The following is a 25,128-nucleotide window of genomic DNA, read 5'->3' as shown; positions in this document are numbered from 1 at the left end:
TGAGTTCTTTTGTGTTATGTGATTTTTTTTTTGCCACAACTTAAAAAATAAAGAACAAACAAACAAAAAGAGATGATCTAGACAATAGCAAGAGAAAAACCACTCATTACAATTAGGAAAGTAACAAGATAAATAATAGATGAATTTTCACCAGAAATAATAAAGAAAAAAAAAGGAAGGTCAAATTCAGAGCTGAACATACCAAAAAAAAAAATGAGAAACAAATCAACTTCTCCTCACAAAAAAAGAAAAAAAAGAAAATAATACAAAAAGACTCTTCAAACAAGAATTATAATTTCAGCAAAACAACTGATAAGATTATTTGAAACCATCATAATGGGGCACCTGGGTGGTTCAGGTGATTTAACATCTGCCTTGAGCTCACGTCAAGATCCCTGGGTCCTGGGAGGGAGCCATACCCTCCTCTCCACTGTTGGACTTCCTGTTCAGTGGAGAGTCTGCTTCTCTTTCTCCCTCTGCTTCTACTTTCTGCTCATTCTCTCTCTGTCAAATGAATAAATAAAATCTTTTTTAAAAGCCATCATTATAGCACTGTACGGTCAAATCTATAACACTTTATTTTAGTTAGCATTTATTAATTTTTGTGATGCACTGTCATCGTGAATGCTCCATTTCAACCACCAATGTGAACCCATGAATACAGTCTAGGAAAAGACATGCATAATTAGTGTTCAGAAACTAGTCCTAGCCGAATTCAGTATGACATTCTTAGAAGTACATGTTCCCTGTTCTATAATAAAATAGAGTGTTCTATGAAGGCCTCATTGGTGATACTGTATCAATCAAGACACACTTTCAGCTCACAGAGGACAGCTTGAATTGCCATTGTGGGATAGGCTGCCTGAGCTCTGTTCCCAGGTCGCTGGGACCTGACATGGCTTTATCAAAACACCACTGGATCCTGCTGCTGTCCTGTGATTGCTGCTTGGGATAAAGTTGAAACATTGACAATCATCCCTAGACTATGCTACTATGATACCCTTTCCTATGGCTCTGAGCACCCATTGAAGCTTGTCATCCCAGAACCAGTGTCACTGCCAGACAGGGTCACAATGGTGAGATGCTAGGACACATATACAGTGTCCAGGAAATATGCGTACTTGTCTCCATCCTAGACACCAGTACCAATGCCACAGAAAGTGAACCTGATCACAATCACACAGGCACTATGGTAGTTCCATCTGTGCCTATCTTGGGCAAGAGATCCAATACTGTTTGAGGGCTCTGAAGGTGGCATGCCATACCACCACCAAAAAGGAGCCTCCCAGCAATATATGTTCCTCCCATGGGTAAGACAGGAGAAAGTGGATGATATTTCTAAAGTGGTCAAAGGGAATAACAACTGTCAACCAAGAATACATTACTCAGCAACTTCTCATTCAGAAATGAAGAGGAGATAGAGGCTTTCAAAGAATCCTCAGGGATGGCTTGTCAAAGTTTCAACTCTCACCCCAGATGGCAGTCAGAAGTGAGCAGCAGCATCACTCCAGTGGTAGCCTGTTAAAACCATGTGTCAGAAAAGAATTTAACCTAGTCCTACCCTTTAAAAATTCCTTTTAAAGAAAAGCTAAAAGGAATTTTAAAGGTGAAAAAGAGATGAAAATAAGTACCATAGAAACATATAAAAATATAATATCACTGGTAGAGACAAAAGAAAAACTGTCCTTGGGACGCCTGGGTGGCTCAGTGGTTGAGCATTGCCTTCAGCTTGGGGCATGATCCTGCAGTCTTGGGATCAAGTCCCACATCAGGTTCCTTGCATGGAATCTGTTTTTCCCTCTGCCTATGTCTCTGCCTCTCTCTCTCTCTCTCTCTCTCTCTCTGTCTCTCATGAATAAATAAATAAAATCTTTTTTAAGAAAGAAAGAAAACATATCTTTGAAATAGGTGTCAGCTATGATTTCTTGGATGTCATGAAAAGACAGGCAAACCACATAGAAAAATAGGACTGCATTAAGCTAATGTACACAGCAAAGAAAATAATGAGAGAGTTGAAAAGATGTTGGAAGAACAATGTACAGAACAAGGAAAAAATGTAAACCATTTATCAAATAAGGGAGCAATATCCAAAATATATAAAGAACTCATTACAATGCAATAAAAGAGAAAATAATACAATTTCAAAAAATGGCAAAGAACCTAGGTAGACATTTTTATGAAGACATACAATTGGCCAATAAGTGCATGATAAGTGCACAGAATCACTAGTCATCATGGAAATGCCGATCAAAACCACAAGAGATATGACCTCTAACCTGTTAAAATGGTTTCTTCCAGAAAGATAAGAGAATATTGGTGAGGATGTGAAGAATAAGAAATCCTTTGCAGGGAATGTAAATTGGTGGCTGTATAAGGGAAAATAGTATAGCAACTTTTCAAGCAATTACAAATAAAACTATCATATGAATCCGCAATGTCACTCTTGCGTACATATTTAAAAGAACTGAAATCAGTATCTCAGCGGCATATCTGCACACCCATGCTCATTGCAATGTTATTCGCGATAGCCAAGATATTGAAGGAAACTAAATATCTGCCAACAGATAAATGGTTAAAGAAAGTGTGATACACACACACACACACACACACACACACTGAAATAGTGTTCAGTCATGAGAGAGAAGGAAATCTTCCCATTTGTGAAAAATGAATGGACTTTGGAGGCATTCTCTTAAGTGACAAAAGTGAGGCAAGATCGACAAATACTGTATGGTGTCACTTACATGTAGAATTTGAAACACTGATCTAGTAAAATCAAAGAATAGAATGTTCTTTACCAGGAGCGGCGTGGGGAGGAAGGGGGAGATGTTTAAGAATACAAAATTATAACCAGTAGTTAATAAGTTCTGAAAGTTTTGTGTACAATATAGTGATTATAGTCAGCATTACTCTATTATAAATCTCAAAGATCCTGTGATTAAATCTTAGCTGTTCTTGACACCCACAAAAAATGATAAATATGTGACATGAGAGAATTGTTATCTAAGATTACCATAGTAATCATGCTGTAATATATAAATGTATCATATGAACACATTTATGCCTTTAATTTAAACAATGTTATGTCAATTATATCTCAACAACACACACACACACCAAAACAACCCAAAAGTATATTTGTGATACCTACAGCTCCTACTAAGGAAATAAGAATATAGCTGAGACAACACTAGAGAAATTAAAATGGAACCCTAAAATAAGATGTTTAATACAGGTAAGGTGGAAGAAGAAAACAAAACCTATAAACATAGAATGACAGCAAATGAGAGACCTAAATCCAACTGTCCCAATAATGACACTCATGTGAATTAAATAAGTATTCTAGTAAAAAGAAAGAAATTGTCACTCTGAATAAAAATGTAAGATCTATCCATACCCTCTCTGTAACAGACACACCTTAGACCTAAAGATAGAACAGGTGAACACAAAAAGATAGCAAAAGATCTACAAACAATAACCCCAGAAGTGAGCACAAACAGCTATTCTAATATCAGACAAGTTGCTATTAAAACAAGAAATATTATTAGAAAACAAAACAAAAACATTTCTACACACTAAGGGTGTCAATATGAGAAGATAAAACAATGATAAACATCTATTATTCACCTAAAAACAAAACCCTTAAATACAAGAAATAGAAACTGACTGATTTGGAAGGATAAAGAAACAATTCAGTGGTACAGTGGAAGACTTAAAAGATCTTCTGTAAATAAGTGATAACACAGCAAGTCACAAAATCAGGACGATGGAAGACTATCAAAACCAGCTTGACATAATTGACATACAGAAGGGGTTTAGGTCATAAATAAGGATCAAACATTTCAAGGATGGAGATATTCAACGTATATTCTCTGAAGACAAAGGAATAAATTAGATGCAACAACAGAAAGAAATTTGGGGGATTTCCAAACCTGCGGAAAGTGATACACTTCTGAAAAATTTACAGTTCAGGGATGAAATCTATGAAAATACCTTGTACTGGATGACAGAGATTACCTTGTGCTGGACGACTCTGAACAGAATATTTCAAGACTTTTATGGGGAAACTAAAGTAATGTTTAGAGACAATTTGTAGCTTTCTCACTTAGAAAAGGAAGAACATTAGAAATGCATGATCTGAGTAGCTTCCCTCTCAAGTAGCTATACAGAGAGGAACCAATTGAAGTTAAGGAAGAGAAGATAAACACATACTTAGCTGAAAGCTGACTGTGAGGTATGGATAGCAGAATAACTCACGGTAGCCCCAAAGGATGAATGCTCAAATATTCAAGGGCATCAGCAATAGAACGGATTCTGACTGTAGTCGAATCAGACAATGGAACAGCAAGGAGTTTGGGCAATTTAAACTTCACGCAAATACATGAATAAATCACACATTTAGCTTCCCCTAAAAATGTCAAAAATAAAATATACATACTATATGTTTCTAATTATGTAAATGTTTTGTAAATGGAGATGAGAACATGAGAAGGCATTTCACAGTGCTGGTAGAATCATTTTCATTCTGTGTAATGTGACACTTGAAAATTCAGTCATTTGTTGGCATGTTTTGCACGTGCACCCATCTGTTGCACATTATTCCACTAAAAAATTACTGTAAGGCACTATTATGAAAATATGCAAATATATAGAAACTAGACAGAAAGTTGAAGAAATCTTACCAAATACAACTTGTGAAAACTAAAACAGAAAAAAAAATATCCAATAACATACAACTTCTAATATAATTTAGTTGTAATTCAGAAAGCTTTGCATACTCCGTTACAGAATACTTAGACATTTGTGAATGACAGAAGTGTAATGCTAAATAAAAACCAAACAGAAACTGTTGTAGGGCAGAGTCGAATAAAACCCATTGTAATAAAAAGACTATTTCTAAAGTATGAAATTGACATAAAAATATGTAGCAAGGTTAATGAAACTAAATAGAAAGAGCATAATTTAGACCCAATCATATATGGAATGCAGTTTTCAACAAACATGCAGTCATTCGTGGATAAAATACATAGTCTTACAACAAATGCTGTGGAAACAATCCAGTGACAAGTAATATTAATTATATATATGTATATATACTTTATATTGTAAACAAAATGCTAAAAATTTATCATCCAAAGTGTAAATGATAAAATTACAAGAAGATGTATTAGAAAAAAACACCTATCCTATAATTGAACAGATATTTCTTAGAAAGAACCACAGAAGCATGATCCATGAAAGAACAATTTAATGAAGTGTAGGTCGTCAAGATAATTTCTGCTCTTAGAAGAGAAGAGACTTGAGAGGAAATATTTACAGATCATACATCTCATAAAAGACTTGCTGCCAGGATACATGCAGAATTCTCAAAGCAAAATAAGAAAAAGTAAAAATATAAACAAAATATGCCAAGATGCTGCACCAAAATCATATATGGAGGGCAAATGAGTACAGGGAAAGATGCTCAACACTATTAGAATCTGGAACATTCAAATTAAAACCCCTACAAATCAGTGCTTGCTTCAGCAGCACATATTACTTAAACCGTTACAAATCAGACTTCCTGTACCAGAAAGATAGGATGTGCTTTTCCTTATATCTCCAAATTAGCTAAAACCCCTGGGCATTATGTGTAAAATGATACAGGAAGATTCAGGCAGGTGATGAGAAAGCTGACAGAACCAGGTACTATAGAAATGAGAAATGAAATGCCTGTGAGTGCCCTGGAATTTCTCTCTACCTCATATATCCCAGACTGGTGCCAGAGAGGCTGGCAACCCACAGACACCCACGGTACAGACAAAAGCCCCCAAAATGTTTTCTTTCCTCTCCAGTCAAATAACAGGAAAAAGTCATGCTAGGAAAACAGAAAAATTTAGACACTAAGTGTATTATTATTCCAATCAAAAACCATTGACTATCCAACAAAAATATCAAACTCAGGAATGTCAGGGGAAATCAAGACATTCTCTGATAAAAGAAAACTAAGAAATGTGTCACCACCAGACCCACTCTCAAAGAATTGCTAAAGGGAATTTTCTAAACAGAAATTAAATGATAAAAGAAGGAAACTTGGATCATCAAGAAAAGGAACAAAAGAAAGAACAAAGCTATAATTAGGTCTAATGGACATTCCTTCACTGCTTGTGTTTTCTAAAATGTTTGATATTTGGTGTAAAATTATCAGTTGAAGCAAAATTATAACATTCAATGATTCTCAATGTGTGTACAGAAATATTTAAGACATATAAAAGGGACACATTAAAGGAACATGAAGGTAAGGCTCTACATCTTAATGAATGTGCTATGGGTTGTGTTAGACTGTGTAGACTGTGGTATATGCATATATATTTACCTATATAAAGATATCTGATATCTATATTATTTATGTGGAGAAAAACAGAACATATATGAACATATACATAACTTTATATGTATAAAGATTTTATGAAGAAAAGATCTATTTTGCTATAAATTATAACCCATCAATTAGGTCATGATGTAGAATATTACGACCTTCGTTTTTATCTCACAGCATCATAAATACTTATCTCACAGTATCAAAAATTAAATAAATAAATACTTATCTCACAGTATCAAAAAATAAATAAATAAATATTATCTCACAGCATCAAAAAATAAATTCCAGTTTGATCATAAAACCTAATGAAAAGTTAAAAAATAAAGAGAGAAATGAAAAGATAACTCCAGGAAGGTAATATAAGAAATTATATTCATGAATTTGGTGAACCTCTGAAACGGGCCCAAAATAATCACCAACACACAAATGGGATTAATTGGGCCATGACAACATTCAAATTCTGATCATTAAAAGACTCCAGTCGGGGAATAAAATGCAAGCCACAGCCATTTCAACTCGTAAACTAAAAAGCACTGATATCTAAAATCTGACAAGAATGAAACTAGACTACTCTCTTGCACCATATACAAAGGTAAACTCAAAATGGATGAAAGATCTTAATGTGAGACAAGATTCCATCAAAATCCTAGAGGAGAACACAGGCAACACCCTTTTTGAACTTGGCCACAGTAACTTCTTGCAAGATTCATCCATGAAGGCAAGAGAAACAAAAGCAAAAATGAACTATTGGGACTTCATCAAGATAAGAAGCTTTTGCACAGCAAAGGAACAGTCAACAAAACTCAAAGACAACCTACAGAATGGGAGAAGATATTTGCAAATGACATATCAGATAAAGGGCTAGTTTCCAAGATCTATAAAGAACTTATTAAACTCAACACCAAAGAAACAAACAATCCAATCATGAAATGGGCAAAAGACATGAAGAGAAACCTCACAGGGGAAGACATAGACATGGCCAACAAGCACATGAGAAAATGCTCCTCATCACTGGCCATCAGGGAAATACAAATCAAAACCACAATGAGATACCACCTCACACCAGTGAGAATGGGGAAAATTAACAAAGCAGGAAACCACAAATGTTGGAGAGGATGTGGAGAAAAGGAAACCCTCTTACACTGTTGTGGGAATGTGAACTGGTGCAGCCACTCTGGAAAACTGTGTGGAGGTTCCTCAAATAGTTAAAAATAGATCTCCCCTACACGCAGCAATTGCACTGCTGGGAATTTACCCCAAAGATACAGATGCAGGGAGACGCTGGGATACCTGCACCCCGATGTTTATAGCAGCAATGTCCACAATAGCCAAACTGTGGAAGGAGCCTCGGTGTCCATCGAAAGATGAATGGATAAAGAAGATGTGGTTTATGTATACCATGGAATATTACTCAGCCATTAGAATCGACAAATACCCACCATTGCTTTGACATGGATGGAAGTGGAGGGTTTTATGCTGAGTGAAATAAGTCAATGGGAGAAAGACAAACATTATATGGTGTCATTCATTTGGGGAATATAAAAAATAGTGAAAGGGAATAAGGGGAAAGGAGAAAAAATGAGTGGGAAACATCAGAGAGGGTACAGAGCATGAGAGACTCCTAACTCTGGGAAACGAACTAGGAGTGATGGAAGGAGAGGTGGGCAGAAGGTGGGGGTGACTGAGGTGGGCACCTGACGGGATGAGCACTGGGTGTTATGCTATATGTTGGCAAATTGAACACCAATAAAAAATAAATGTATAAAAATATTAAAAATAAAATGAAATAAAATATTAAAGTAAAATAAAATATGACAAAGGCTTGTGATGCGTGGATGTCTCACTTGGTTAAATGGTCTGCCTTAGGCTCAGGTCATGATGGCAGGGTCCTGGGATGGAGCTCTGCCTGGAGCTCTCAGGCTCCCTGCTCAGCCAGGAGCCTGCACTACTCACTCCTGCTGTTGCTGCTCCCCCTGTTTGTGTTCATGCTGTGTTTTTCTGGCAAATAAAATCTTTAAAAAATATAAGGCAAGGACTTCTAAGACGCGAAAAGGAGACACTACTTTGGAGAAATGAGCAAGAGAAACACTCGAGCACTTATTCTCACAAGAGAATATCCCAATGGCTCACAACCTAGAAAAATGGTACAGCTGTAGAACCATCAGAACTTATTGTAGTAATTTTTCTCAGACTGCTGAGTTTATCCTCAAGGGACTATTTGTATAATGTGTGTTTACACAAAAACTAGATAAATATAGGGATAATATAATATGTTGAAAAATACACATATCCAAGGTTGTGCCATTTCATGCTAATGTTAGAGGAAAATGTATTGTAATCATTTGTAAACACAATTACAATGTTATATTAATACAATATTGTTTTATTATGACAAATGCATATTTACATTCCATAAATATACCATATACTATGTAGCTATGTTTAATAAATTATTATCAATATGATTTGTGGAAAAGGACGTAGAAAAAGCTTTCCGTAAGTAATGATTTGTAATTCCCACATATTAAAAAGGAACTAAATTTCTGAGAATAGATTTTGTAAGGTCCCATTCAAAAAACACAGTTGAAAATTCACAAAATATAGACAGATGTTATATAGAGATGGATTACAAATATCATATGAGAGTGAAAGGAGACAGACATAAAAATTCATACTGCTTGATTCCATTGATATAAAATCCAAAAATAAACAAAGGTGTTCCACATTATTAAAATTGGCAGGGGTAATGGAGGCTCTAAACTTCTCTTTCTTGCTCTGATTTGTAATTATGTGATTCCCACTAATTTGTGAACAAGCTGCACAATCATATTTTAAATTTCTTGATGTGTTGTAAAATTAAATAGTAAAGTCATTTCAGGCAAAAGAGCTTTTGGAAAAACATGGTTTTCTATGAAAAGCACAAATTGGAAATTATTAAGTGTACATTAAAGGCATAAAAATGGGAGAGGGGCAAGATGGCAGAAGAGCAGGGTCTCCAAATCACCTGTCTCCACCAAATTACCTAGAAAACCTTCAAATTATCCTGAAAATCTATGAATTCGGCCTGAGATTTAAAGAGAGACCACCTGGAATGCTACAGTGAGAAGAGTTCGCGCTTCTATCAAGGTAGGAAGACGGGAAAAAAGAAATAAAGAAACAAAGGCCTCCAAGGGGTAGGGGCCCCCCAATGAGCCGGGCTGAGGCCGGGGCGAGTGTCCCCAGGACAGGAGAGCCCCGTCCCGGAGGAGCAGGAGCTGCACCGACCTTCCCGGGGGAAAGGGGCTCGCGGGGAGTTGGAGCAGGACCCAGGAGGGCGGGGATGCGCTCGGGCTCCCGGGGACACTAACAGACACCTGCGCCCCGGGAGAGTGTGCCGAGCTCCCTAAGGGCTGCAGCGCGCACGGCGGACCCGGAGCAGCTCGGGGGGGGGGGCTCGGGGGCGGCTCCGCGGAGGGGGCTGCGGGGCGGGAGCAGCTCGGGGGGGCTCGGGCAGAGGAAGAGGCTCCGTGCAGAGGGGGCTGCGGGTTCCAGGAGCAGCTCGGAGGGGCTCGGGCGGCGGCTCTGCAGAGGGGGCTGCGCGGCCCGGGAGCGCGAATCCACCAGCGCAGGCTCCGGAGCACAGGGCGCCGGGACACAGCCCAGGATCCCGCCTCCCCCGGGACAGGCAGAGGCCGGGAGGGCCCAGGACAGCAAGGACGCTCCTGCCCCGAGCTGAGCAGATCAGCGGCCCCGCCCGGAGCCTCCAGGCCCTGCAGACGGAGAGCTCCGGAGTTCCTGCAGGAGCTGACTCCAGGGCTCCAGAGCTGGCCCCGCCACTGGGGCTGTTGCACCTGGGGCCTCACGGGGTAAACAACCCCCACTGAGCCCTGCACCAGGCAGGGGCAGAGCAGCTCCCCCAACTGCTAACACCTGAAAATCAGCACAGCAGGCCCCTCCCCCAGAAGACCAGCTAGACTGACTGACAGCTTCCAGGGGAAGCCAAGGGACTTAAAGTACACAGAATCAGAAGATACTCCCCCATGGTTCTTTTTTCTTTTTTTTTTTTTTTTGCTTTTTGATTTGTTTCCTTCCCCCACCCCCCTTTTTACTCCTTTCTTTCTTTTTCTTTCTCTTTTTATTCTTTTTTTTTTTTCGTTTTTTTTCTTCCTTTTTTTTCTCTTTCTCTTTTCTTTCCTTCTTTCTCTCCTCTTTTTCTCCTTTTCCCAGTACAACTTGCTTTTGGCCACTCTGCACTGAGCAAAATGACTAGAAGGAAAACCTCACCTCAAAAGAAAGAATCAGAAACAGTCCTCTCTCCCACAGAGTTACAAAATCTGGATTACAATTCAATGTCAGAAAGCCAATTCAGAAGCACTATTATACAGCTACTGGTGGCTCTAGAAAAAAGCATAAAGGACTCAAGAGAATTCATGACTGCAGAATTTAGAGCTAATCAGGCAGAAATTAAAAATCAATCGAATGAGATGCAATCCAAACTAGAAGTCCTAACGACGAGGGTTAACGAGGTGGAAGAACGAGTGAGTGACATAGAAGACAAGTTGATAGCAAAGAGGGAAACTGAGGAAAAAAGAGACAAACAATTAAAAGACCATGAAGATAGAATAAGGGAAATAAACGACAGCCTGAGGAAGAAAAACCTACGTTTAATTGGTGTTCCCGAGGGTGCCGAAAGGGACAGAGGGCCAGAATATGTATTTGAACAAATTCTAGCTGAAAACTTTCCTAATCTGGGAAGGGAAACAGGCATTCAGATCCAGGAAATAGAGAGATCCCCCCCTAAAATCAATAAAAACCGTTCAACACCTCGACATTTAATAGTGAAGCTTGCAAATTCCAAAGATAAAGAGAAGATCCTTAAAGCAGCAAGAGACAAGAAATCCCTGACTTTTATGGGGAGGAGTTTTAGGGTAACAGCAGACCTCTCCGCAGAGACCTGGCAGGCCAGAAAGGGCTGGCAGGATATATTCGGGGTCCTAAATGAGAAGAACATGCAACCAAGAATCCTTTATCCAGCAAGGCTCTCATTCAAAATGGAAGGAGAGATAAAGAGCTTCCAAGACAGGCAGCAACTAAAAGAATATGTGACCTCCAAACCAGCTCTGCAAGAAATTTTAAGTGGGACTCTTAAAATTCCCCTTTAAGAAGAAGTTCAGTGGAACATTCCACAAAAACAAGGACTGAATAGTTATCATGATGACACTAAACTCATATCTCTCAATAGTAACTCTGAATGTGAACGGGCTTAATGACCCCATCAAAGGCGCAGGGTTTCAGACTGGATAAAAAAGCAGGACCCATCTATTTGCTGTCTACAAGAGACTCATTTTAGACAGAAGGACACCTACAGCCTGAAAATAAAAGGTTGGAGAACCATTTACCATTCGAATGGTCCTCAAAAGAAAGCAGGGGTAGCCATCCTTATATCAGATAAACTAAAATTTACCCCAAAGACTGTAGTGAGAGATGAAGAGGGACACTATATCATACTCAAAGGATCTATTGAAACAAGAGGACTTAACAATCCTCAATATATATGCCCCGAATATGGGAGCTGCCAAATATATAAATCAATTATTAACCAAAGTGAAGAAATATTTATATAATAATATACTTATACTTGGTGACTTCAATCTAGCTCTTTCTATACTCGATAGGTCTTCTAAGCACAACATCTCCAAAGAAATGAGAGCTTTAAATGATACACTGGACCAGATGGATTTCACAGATATCTACAGAACTTTACATCCAAACTCAACTGAATACACATTCTTCTCAAGTGCACATGGAACTTTCTCCAGAATAGACCACATATTGGGTCACAAATCGGGTCTGAACCGATACCAAAAGATTGGGATCATCCCCTGCATATTCTCAGACCATAATGCCTTGAAATTAGAACTAAATCACAACAAGAAGTTTGGAAGGACCTCAAACATGTGGAGGTTAAGGACCATCCTGCTAAAAGATGAAAGGGTCAACCAGGAAATTAAGGAAGACTTGAAAAGATTCATGGAAACTAATGAGAATGAAGATACAACCATCCAAAATCTTTGGGATGCAGCAAAAGCAGTCCTAAGGGGGAAATACATCGCAATACAAGCATCCATTCAAAAACTGGAAAGAACTCAAATACAAAAGCTAACCTTACACATAAAGGAGCTAGAGAAAAAACAGCAAATAGATCCTACACCCAAGAGAAGAAGGGAGTTAATAAAGATTCGAGCAGAACTCAACGAAATCGAGACCAGAAGAACTGTGGAACAGATCAACAGAACCAGGAGTTGGTTCCTTGAAAGAATTAATAAGATAGATAAACCATTAGCCAGCCTTATTAAAAAGAAGAGAGAGAAGACTCATATTAATAAAATCATGAATGAGAAAGGAGAGATCACTACCAACACCAAGGAAATACAAACGATTTTAAAAACATATTATGAACAGCTATACGCCAATAAATTAGGCAATCTAGGAGAAATGGACGCATTCCTGGAAAGCCACAAACTACCAAAACTGGAACAGGAAGAAATAGAAAACCTGAACAGGCCAATAACCAGGGAGAAAATTGAAGCAGTCATCAAAAACCTCCCAAGATACAAGAGTCCAGGGCAGATGGCTTCCCAGGGGAATTTTATCAAACGTTTAAAGAAGAAACCATACCTATTCTCCTAAAGCTGTTTGGAAAGATAGAAAGAGATGGAGTACTTCCAAATTTGTTCTATGAGGCCAGCATCACCTTAATTCCAAAACCAGACAAAGACCCCACCAAAAAGGAGAATTACAGACCAATATCCCTGATGAACATGGATGCAAAAATTCTCAACAAGATACTGGCCAATAGGATCCAACAGTACATTAAGAAAATTATTCACCATGAGCAAGTAGGATTTATCCCTGGGACACAAGGCTGGTTCAACATCCGTAAAACAATCAATGTGATTCATCATATCAGCAAGAGAAAAACCAAGAACCATATCCTCTCATTAGAAGCAGAGAAAGCATTTGACAAACTACAGCATCCATTCCTGATCAAAACTCTTCAGAGTGTAGGGATAGAGGGAACATTCCTCGACATCTTAAAAGCCATCTATGAAAAGCCCACAGCAAATATCATTCTCAATGGGGAAGCACTGGGAGCCTTTCCCCTAAGATCAGGAACAAGACAGGGATGTCCACTCTCACCATTGCTGTTCAACATAGTACTGGAAGTCCTAGCCTCAGCAATCAGACAACAAAAAGACATTAAAGGCATTCAAATTGGCAAAGAAGAAGTCAAACTGTCCCTCTTCGCCGATGACATGATACTCTACATAGAAAACCCAAATGTCTCCACCCCAAGATTGCTAGAATTCATACAGCAATTCGGTGGCATGGCAGGATACAAAATCAATGCCCAGAAATCAATGGCATTTCTATACACTAACAATGAGACTGGAGAAAGAGAAATTAAGGAGTCAATCCCATTTACAATTGCACCCAAAAGCATAAGATACCTAGGAATAAACCTCACCAAAGAGGTAAAGGATCTATACCCTCAAAACTATAGAACACTTCTGAAAGAAATTGAGGAAGACACAAAAAGATGGAAAAATATTCCATGCTCATGGATTGGCAGAATTAATATTGTGAAAATGTCAATGTTACCCAGGGCAATATACACGTTTAATGCAATCCCTATCAAAATACCATGGACTTTCTTCAGAGAGTTAGAACAAATTATTTTAAGATTTGTGTGGAATCAGAAAAGACCCCGAATAGCCAGGGGAATTTTAAAAAAGAAAACCATATCTGGGGGCATCACAATGCCAGATTTCAGGTTGTACTACAAAGCTGTGGTCATCAAGACAGCGTGGTACTGGCACAAAAACAGACACATAGATCAGTGGAACAGAATAGAGAATCCAGAAGTGGACCCTGAACTTTATGGGCAACTAATATTCGATAAAGGAGGAAAGACTATCCATTGGAAGAAAGACAGTCTCTTCAATAAATGGTGCTGGGAAAATTGGACATCCACATGCAGAAGAATGAAACTAGACCACTCTCTTTCACCATACACAAAGATAAACTCAAAATGGATGAAAGATCTAAATGTGAGACAAGATTCCATCAAAATCCTAGAGAAGAACACAGGCAACATCCTTTTTGAACTCGGCCATAGTAACTTCTTGCAAGATACATCCACGAAGGCAAAAGAAACAAAAGCAAAAATGAACTATTGGGACTTCATCAAGATAAGAAGCTTTTGCACAGCAAAGGATACAGTCAACAAAACTCAAAGACAACCTACAGAATGGGAGAAGATATTTGCAAATGACATATCAGATAAAGGGCTAGTTTCCAAGATCTATAAAGAACTTATTAAACTCAACACCAAAGAAACAAACAATCCAATCATGAAATGGGCAAAAGACATGAACAGAAATCTCACAGAGGAAGACATAGACATGGCCAACATGCATATGAGAAAATGCTCTGCATCACTTGCCATCAGGGAAATACAATCAAAACTACAATGAGATACCACCTCACACCAGTGAGAATGGGGAAAATTAACAAGGCAGGAAACAACAAATGTTGGAGAGGATGCGGAGAAAAGAGAACCCTCTTACACTGTTGGTGGGAATGTGAACTGGTGCAGCCACTCTGGAAAACTGTGTGGAGGTTCCTCAAACAGTTAAAAATAGACCTGCCCTACGACCCAGCAATTGCACTGCTGGGGATTTACCCCAAAAATACAGATGCAATGAAACGCCGGGACACCTGCACCCCGATGTTTCTAGCAGCAATGGCTACGATAGCCAAACTGTGGAAGGAGTCTCGGTGTCCAACGAAAGATGAATGGATAAAGAAGATGTGGTTTATGTATACAATGGAATATTACTCAGCTATTAGAAATGACAAATACCCACCATTTGCTTCAACGTGGATGGAACTGGAGGGTATTATGCTGAGTGAAGTAAGTCAGTCAGAGAAGGACAAACATTATATGTTCTCATTCATTTGGGGAATATAAATAATAGTGAAAGGGAATATAAGGGAAGGGAGAAGAAATGTGTGGGAAATATCAGAAAGGGAGACAGAACGTAAAGACTGCTGACTCTGGGAAACGAACTAGGGGTGGTGGAAGGGGAGAAGGGCAGGGGGTGGGAGTGAATGGGTGACGGGCACTGGGCTTTATTCTGTATGTCAGTAAATTGAACACCAATAAAAAATAAATTAATTAAAAAAATAAAGGCATAAAAATGTAAATAAAATATCGCAGACTCAAACTGTGGAATAGTAACAGATTTTAAAATAAACTAGAAATATGTACAAAAATATGGATGAACTCTACAAATATAATATCAACTGATAAGCTTTTATTAAATCCAAAAACATTGAAATCTTACCATTTCCTTTTTATCATCTATGTTCAGCAGGGTAGAGTTCTTAGAAGTACAGGATGTCAAACTCTCGTGCCATGGTTTTCTTTTAGTGCTAATGTAATAGCAATTGTTGGAATATGTAAACCATCCTTTTGCACAATGGCCACAGTAATGTCCTGGAGAAAGATTATGACATATTATCCAAAAAGTTTTGAATATTAAAACATTCAAAGGTACAACCTGCATGGGTATACACAGATGTATATAACACATCCATGCACCCTTATACGCTTGTAAAAATAAAATGAACTTATATTCACACACTTATATACTCTCAAAGGAGTTGGGCTTTCATCCCCAAATTTATATGCCCATATAAAATAAACCCACAAAACTGTCCATCTCTATATGTCCCTTGAGTCACTGAATAAAACCACTCTTTTGGAATTGTTTAATGACTCATCTTTAATCGTATTATAACAGGAGTAAATTTGAGGCCATTGGAAATAGTGGGTATGGTGATTATTTTATTATTTTATTTTAATGTTTATTTATTTATTTGTTTAAGAGAGTGAGAGCATAAACAGGAGGGACAGAGGGAGAGGTATAGAGAATCTCAAGCAGACTCTGCTCTCAGCCTGGAGCCCAATGGGGCTCAAACTCAGGACCCTGGGATTATGACTGGAATCAAAACCAAGAGTTGGACACTTAAAAGAGCCATCCAGGAACCCCAGGTATGATCATTATAAATGAGTATTTCCTCCTATTATAGCATAAGAAATAATATTGTTCTATACTCATGATTTCTGAAAATTTATTATGTGATTTTCTACTTAATTTACCCCAAAAGAATCTTTGCCAAGCTTAAGACGGAGATAAAATACAAATTCTACTAGTATATAAGGTTTGAAAGTGATAGTGTACCTTTCTGGGTAGTTATTTCCAGGGAAGTGTTATTCCGCACTGGTCCTTCAGTAGCTAGAAATATTAAAGCAATGCTCATACAAACTTAATATTAAATTAAATAAATCATAATGATTTGAGTTTCTTAGTTTAAATTTGCTGTATTGTTTAAAATTAGAAAATCTGGAATAAAATTGATTTACCAGTAAAAGATCAATAAAATGATGAACACTTGGGGGAAATGATGAACCCAAGGGGGAAAATAATCCAAAAGCTTTAAGAACCAAACATCACCATTTCTTAGAGTATTTGATGTAACCAATCTCAATTTATTTATATTTCTCAATAAGGTCTCTCCTATAACTTGCATTTGAGTTATGAAGTCTGAATATATGTCTGATACTGTCTATAGTGATTCCCTTACTTCTACTTTTGACAAATTCGAATTCAGAATAACCATTCCACACTTAGAGCATATATGCATTAAAATGAGCAAATACAATTCCATAAAGTTCTGTAATATTTTAAGACACTGATGATCATCAAAGAGAAAAAATCCCTTGTAGTCATTCAAATACTCACAGAGAATACCAGCTATTGTGATCACAGTGGACATCAAGATAAGGCAGATGATTCCCAGGATTCCAGCAATGAGCTTCCCTGGACATGATGCTAAATAGTAGGAAGAGAAATGAAAACACTGACAAAAGATGGATGGGAATAATCATTTAGGAAATTTACGTACAAGAGAACCAATGATGCACAAGGAGTCACGTATAAATGCATGGCCCCCAAACCTGCATCTACTCTTGTAATCTTCTCTCAGAATATACCGTTGCATTTGCAGTAAATATATTACCCCATGAGACGTGATAAAGACCATGAATTACAACACTTGAACAAGGCTCATCCTCAAATTTCAACTACAATATTATATTCCTGCTCCAAACTCTGATCCTCACAAAAGAAAAATATGGGAGATCATTTCCTACTCATACCCTCCACTCCAACACCCAAAGAACACATCCTAGAAAATTATACTGTGTGTAGTGAATGTTTTACCTTTGCAGGGGTAGTTCTTGCCATCCCCTTGAAGATCCTGAGAAGCATTTTGAAGATTTAATTCTGCATAGGTTATTTCCTGCTCAGTTACTGAAGTGGAACACTTAGTGCCCTTAGCTTTCATTTGCTGTCTTTTTGAGTCCTTAGACTGATTGAGCTCTGCATAGGTACCTTCTTGGTTATGCATGTCTGCAGCTGCAAAGTGGCAGGCACAGTGCTGAGTGGAACTGTACTGAAGGACTTGATGAAGAGTGTATGTAATGACAAGACTGCTAGGACAGTGACACTGGGTGGAGTGTGGGGTGAGTGATTTCATTTGCAGTTGAGCAATGCAAAATCTGGTGCTAATTTCCTTGGAGCTTTAAAGAAGTGTTTCATGATAGTATAAGTGGTTTCTACAATGTTATTCTATGTTTGACACAATAGTATTGGTTGGAGTAATGTAAAGTGAAAATTAGTGAAGAAAGGAATTCAGGAATAATATTGTCCTTCTTAAGACAAAGTGATTCCACAGAAACATGTCAACATTATTAGAATAACTGGGTTAGTGTTAGAAAGAAAATGCTGCACCAGTATCTGACAATTTTTATATACATTATTGGTTAAAAAATTGAGTGCTCTAAATTAGGAAGTACTAGTTTTGGCATATAAGGAATTTCCTGCAGTAAATGACTTTTAGTTGAGGACTTAGATTTCTTTCCTAAAAGGTAACGCTGTACCATCATGTGGCCATTTATTTTGAGTAACTGTGGAATTCTGAGAAATCGTTAAATTTTAAAAGAAATATTTTATATGTTTAAGAATATTATGACACAATAAATTTATCCCAAATCTGAACAATACTGAAAACAAAAACCAAACAATATTTTTTTGAAGTATTTAACACCAGAAATTGACAGCTGATTTAATGGCAAGCATCTGAAACCATAAAATGATAAATAAAATTGTAGATCATTTAGGGTAGAACACTGTTGGTACAAACTTCCAGAATGATCTCTGAATGTCAAAAGCATAGGGTAGTTTAGTTGTATAAGAAATTCTAATAAATGAAGTTATTGTCATTTCATAATTCAGTCCATGCGTTCTGCAGTCAGTGAAATTTGGAATTACTCATGACTCTCAAATTTACAGAGTATGACTTTTAAAATGTTCCTTCCTGTTTAGCTCCCTAGTTTATACTAATGTAAAATGGGAATTAAAATATGCAAAATATAATGCATATAAAACACTACTCCATCTGGATTTTCTAAGCTCTTAATACTATATTATTTATTTTAATACTAATACTAACTAGTATTACTAACAATATTCACATTACCGTTACTGACTCATATCCTTTGGACATGTAACATAATTCATTAGATAAGAATGTCTTTCAGTATTAAATATCTTTTTTTGCCAATTTTGATCAATTTTTTAAAAAGTCTTTTGATTGTTTCATACTTAAGTTTAAGTTAGCATTTTCAGAAGATCCTTCATCTTGCTTTTCGTGAAAAATCAAATTTCTTTTTTTTTTTAAGGTTCATGTTTGTTTGTTTGTTTTTTTTAAGATTTATTTATTTATTCACAATAGACAGAGAGACAGAGAGAGGCAGAGGGAGAAGCAGGCTCCATGCCGGGAGCCCGACGCCTCACTCCATCCCGGGACTCCAGGATCGCGCCCTGGGCCAAAGGCAGGCACTAAACCGCTGAGCCACCCAGGGATCCCCAAACTTCTTTTATATATCAAAGCAAATGTATGCGGAATTAAGTTTTACTTTCACAATTTGGTGATTCACTTTCTTCAAGATTTTATTTATTCATGAGAGACAGAGACAGAGAGGCAGAAACATAGGCAGAGGCATCTCCCTGTGGGGAGGCTGATGTAGGACTTATTCCCAGGACTCTGGAATCTCACCCTGAGCTGAAGACAGACACTCAACCATTGAGCCACCCCGTGTCCCTGATGGATTCATCTTAAGAATCTATTTTTCTTAAGTATTTGTTTAAATTCTAGTTGGTTCACATATAGTATAATATTGGTTTCAGGAGTAGAATTTAGTGATTCATCCTTTACATATAACGCTCAGTGCTCAGCAGTACAAGTGTCTTTCTTAATACTCATCGCGCATTTAGCCCACCCCTGTCCACCTCCCCTCCATCAACCTCCAGTTTGTTCTCTATAGTGAAGAACATCTCATGGTTTGATTAGTTCTCTTTTTTTTCCTCTTTACCTCTGTTCATCTTAAAATAGATAAAAATCTATTTAAATATGAGCTAAATATCAAATAATATATGTAATTCTATCTATATTGATGACAAATCCAAAATTAACTGTTCCTTGTCATGATGCTTATGGGATTTCACTTGAAATTCTATTGATTTGCAAACGTAATTATGCATGTATAAATGCGCCTAATTACTTCTCCACAGGCAAAAATTTGAATATTTTAAGAAATTCTCCAACTTATTTCCTATTCATTCCTGTCTGTTACCCTGAAGGTTTGGAATAAAAATGCCAAAGTTCTCTGCCATTTGATTATGTATTAATTGCACCTCAGTTACATCCCATCCAGCATTTGTATCTCCTACTAAATGAGGTGGTTAGGAAGAGAGACAGGGCAGTGCAGACACATACCTTCTGTTGGCCAGAGGGTAAGGCATCTTCCAGTAGGAGACCAGGTTACTCTGATAAACAGACACTATCTGTAGTCTTTACAGACTGCAGGCCCTGTGAGAGCTCAGAGTGACCCAATAGTGGAAAAAGTAGATTTCTCATCACTGTGTCACTTAAAATTTGAACAGGAAATTCTTACACTTGGGCTATTTTGAAGACACTTTATCTCATCACACACCTCCAGAATGTACACACTTTCAGTTTGTAGTGTGTCATTTATTTTGTCCATTGGCAAGTATCTCTGAGAAGTTTTTGTGTTCCAGAAGGTATTGGGATCAGAGCCTTGGCCACTCAGGCTAAGTGACTTCCATCGGATTCACAAACACTGAGAACTTAGGCCTTCTGAAAAATATCTTACATGTTTGTTTTACTTTTAGACAAAGTTGCTGAATTTTCCATTACATGCTTCTTGTTCTTATGTACTTGCTATGTCATTTCTATGTACTGACAATACTCTAAAATCATCATCCCCTTAACAGGTATTTAATAATATCTTACACACATTCTGAAGTATCAACTTTTCAAATTTATTATCACTACATTTTCAACTTTATTTTCACTGTCAAAAAACATCAATTTCCAAACTCTTCTTCTCATTTTTTTGCCTCAGTTTTTTTTTAAGATTTTATTTATTTATTAATGAGAGACACAGAGAGAGAAGGGGGAAGAGACACAGGCAGAGGGAGAAGCATCCTCCATACATGGAGCCTGACATGAGACTGGATCATGGGTCTCCAGGATCAGGCCCTGGGCTGAAGAGGCACGAAACTGCTGAGCCACCCAGCTGCCCTGCCTTAGTTTTTAATAGACCTGTAAAAATCTTATTACTTGTAAAAAATTTATTTATATTTCTGCTGAAAAGAACAAAATGCCTGTGGGAAGGACACAACATTGAATAATACAGACCAATAGCACCATGAAGGAGATTTGAATACTGAATAATTACTTCTACTACTTATGGAGTCATCCTCCAATGACACGTTGTCTCTATTATAATAGTAATACTTGTTTTCAATGAGATAAGCCTAGGTCTAATGAAGTACTGGGAAAATTAATGTAATTTTTGAAAATTTTACTTAACTGAAAAAATTAAGCGAGGGCAGCAAAGGTACTTTTAAAACACAATTAGGTGATACATGAACATCCACAGAAATAAAGCATTAAATCTAAATTACATAGTTTGCATCAATACAATTCTCTTCCATTTTTTACATTGTTGGATTTAACTTGTGAATAATTTTGGAAGATACTTGCATGTATATTTCTACTGGTCTATAAAGTTCTGGGATTTATTGCAAAATTAGGTGACAATTTTATTTTTATTTTTATGTATTTATTTTTAATGATGTACATTTGATATACAATACTATAGTAGTTTTAGGTGTAGACATAGTGATTCAGTATTTATACACATTATGATATTATCATCATGATAAAGCTCATTACCATCTGTCTCCATACAGAATTAATAGTGTTATTGACTATATTCCCTATGCTGTAATGTACATCACTGTGACTTATTTATTTTATAACTGAGAGCTTGTACCACTGACTTCCTTTCACATATTTCAGCCCTTCCTCAACCCCTCAATCCTATAGCAATCAACCACTCTTTATATATAAAGACTGCTTCTGTTTTGTTTGTTTTTAGTTCTACATCACTAGTTTAATCATAGGGATTTTGCTTTTCTCTGACTAATTTTATTTACATAAAACTTGTAGGTTCATCAATGGTGTCAAATATGACAAAAATTTCATTCTTTATCTCAGATTAATATTCCATCATATATATAATATATGTGTATATATACACATATATATACATCCCATCATATATGTATACATACATATATTACATATATATACATATCCTACTTATTCATTCATGTATAGATGTGTCGACAAATGGGTTGCTTCCATATCCTATTGTAAGCAATGCTGCAAAAACAGAGGGTGCATACATCTCCTCAAGTTAATGTTTTCCTTTTCTTCAAATAGATACCCAGAGGTGAATTTTTGGATGTTTCACTATTTCCATTTATAATTTTTTGAAGAGCTTCCATGCAATTACCCATCATGACAACGTCAACTTAAATTCTCACTGCAGTGCACAAGATTCCCTTTAATCCACATCTGTACCAATTTTGTTACTTTTTGTCTTCCATTCTGACAGGTATGAGGTGAGATCTCATTGGGGTTTTGATTTGCATTTTCCTGATGATTAGTGATGTTGAATACCTTTTCATGTGTTGGCCATCTGTATGTCTCCTTTCAAAGAATATCTATTCAGGTCCATAACCCATTTTTTAATCATTTTTTCATATTAATTTTGGTGTTGAGCTGTTGGAGTTCTTTGTATATTTTGAATACTAACTTCTTGTCGGATATATAATTTGAAAAGATCATCTTCCATTCAGTAGGCTGCCTTTATATTTTATGGTGCTTTCTTTGGCTGCACAAAACTTTTTGAGTTTGATGTATCATTTATTTTTTTTTCCTTTCGTTGTCCTTCCCTAAGGAGACACATCCAAAGAATAAAGTTAAGCCCTCTCTCCAAGAACTTAATTCCAATGGATTCTTTGGGAATTTTATGATTTCTGGCCTTCCATCTGGTTCTTTAACTCACTTTAGGTTTATTTTTGTGTATGGTGTGCAAAAGTAGTCTAGTTTTATTTTTTAGCACATATTTTTTGGGTTTTTTTTTTTTAACTGTAGTGAAGACTCTCTTTTCCCCATCGTCTGTTCTTGCCTTCTTCATTGTCTATGAATTGACCATATAAACAGAAATTTGTTTCTGGGGTTTTTTTTTTTTTTTTTTATAAAGATATTTTAATTTTTATTTATTTATGATAGTCACACAGAGAGAGAAAGAGAGGCAGAGACATAGGCAGAGGGAGAAGCAGGCTCCATGCACCGGGAGCCCGACGTGGGACTCGATCCCGGGTCTCCAGGATCGCGCACTGGGCCAAAGGCAGGCGCCAAACCACTGCGCCACCCAGGGATCCCTGTTTCTGGGGTTTCTATTCCATTCATTTGATCTCTGTGGTCTATTGTGGTGCCATACTGCTTTGATTGCTACAACTATGTAGTATAGTTTGAAGTCTAAGAGCATGTTATTTCCTGTTTTACTCTTCTTTCTAAAGGCTGCTTTGGTTTTAAAGTCTAGTTTTTCTAAGTATTCTTACTCTGGCTTTCTTTTGAAGTCCATCTGCATGGTAATTTTTTCTCCCTCTCTCAATTGTTATCTGCAGTCCCTTATTTGCAGCATATACATGGGTCTTGTCCTTTTTATCCATTCTGACACTCTATATCTTTTGACTGGAGTATTTAGTCCATCAATATTCAAAGTTATTATTGATAGATATGTATTTATTACCATTTTATTACTTGTTTTGTCATTGTTTCTGGAAATTTTCTCTCATCCCTTCTTATCTTGGTCACTTTTGGTCTCTGCTTTGCACTTGTGCCCTATAATGTTTCCTGTAAGCTGTTTTGAGTGTCACAAACACCTTTAATTTTTGGATGTGAAAAATTATTTATGTCATCTTCCATTTTGAGTGGTAGCCTCTGTGGATAGAATATTTTTCATTGCAGATTTTTAAAATTCACCAATTTGAATATATCATACCACTCCTTATGCCTTGCCAAGTTTGTGTTGAGAAATATCCAGCTAGCCTTATAGGTCTTCTTGTTTAAGTTAAGGAATTCTTCTATTTTTTGATTTTAAGATTATTTTATCATCATATTTTGCAAAACTATTTATGTCTTTGTGTTGGCTGGTTTTATTGATTTTGATAGGAATTCTCTGTGCCTCTTTGATCTGGACTGTAAAAAGACACAAAGCAGGGCACTATATAATTATAAAGACAATCTAGAAGATGTAAGAATTGTAAATTTATAGCACCCAAAATGGGAGTACTTTATATTAAAATCAATTTGTAACAAATATGAAGAACCTCATTGAATATAAAAAAGAGTGAAAGGCAATAAAGGGGCTAAGAAAAAATGAGTGGGAAATATCAGAAAGGGAGACAGAACATGAGAGACTCCTAACTCTGGGAAACGAACTCGGGGGGGGGGGGGAGGTGGGGGTGTGACTGGGTGACGGGCACTGAGGGGGGCACTTGATGGGATGAGCACTGGGTGTTATTCTATATGTTGGCAAATTGAACACCAATAAAAAATAAATTTTTTTAAAAAATTTGTAACAAATATGAAGAACCTCATTGATAGTAACACAATTATAGTAGGGAACTTTTGAAGTCCACTGACATCAATGGACAGATCATCTAAATGTAAAATAAACAAGGAAACAGTGGCTTCAAATGACAGTCCGGATCAGATGGACTGAACAGATATATCAGAACAATTCGTCCTAAAACAGCAAAATATACTTCTTTTCCAAGTGCACATGAACATTCTCCAGAATAGACCACATATCAAGTCACAAAACAGGTGACCAGAAATGCAAAAGGATTGAACTCATACCATGCACCTTTTTTTAACAACAGTGCTATTAAATTTGCAGTCAGCCAGGAGCAAAAATGGAAAAAGCAAATATGTGGAGGCCAAATAGAATGCTATTTCATACTGAACGGATCAACCAAGAAATCAAAGAAGAAATGAAAAATACGTGGAAACATGTGAAAATGAGAACACCACTATAGAAAACCTTTGAAATGCAGCAAAAGTGATTCTGAGGGGAAGAATATACCAATACAGGCCTACTTGAAGAAGCAAGAAAAATCTCAAGTAAACAACCTAATATTATCTCTAAGATC

At 37.0% G+C, this 25,128-nt stretch overlaps 1 protein-coding gene across 1 annotated transcript in view; it reads right to left on the bottom strand.

The window, feature by feature from the left end:
- Window positions 1–381: 381 nt before the first annotated feature.
- LOC144297509 (NKG2-A/NKG2-B type II integral membrane protein-like) overlaps window positions 382–25,128 on the bottom strand; it is a 56,777-nt gene continuing 32,030 nt past the window's right edge. Inside the window, exons 9-12 of the mRNA XM_077871789.1 lie at window positions 17,212–17,301; window positions 16,651–16,704; window positions 15,751–15,902; window positions 382–504 (exon numbers count right to left, since the gene is read on the bottom strand). Coding sequence (XP_077727915.1) covers window positions 382–504; window positions 15,751–15,902; window positions 16,651–16,704; window positions 17,212–17,301 — 419 coding nt within the window. The remainder of the gene's footprint in view (window positions 505–15,750; window positions 15,903–16,650; window positions 16,705–17,211; window positions 17,302–25,128) is intronic.

The sequence above is a fragment of the Canis aureus genome, chromosome 25 (assembly GCF_053574225.1).
Source record: "Canis aureus isolate CA01 chromosome 25, VMU_Caureus_v.1.0, whole genome shotgun sequence".
Lineage (NCBI taxonomy): Eukaryota > Metazoa > Chordata > Mammalia > Carnivora > Canidae > Canis > Canis aureus.
The sequence above is the reverse complement of the archived record's forward strand: the minus strand, read 5'-3'. Positions and strand labels throughout refer to the sequence as shown.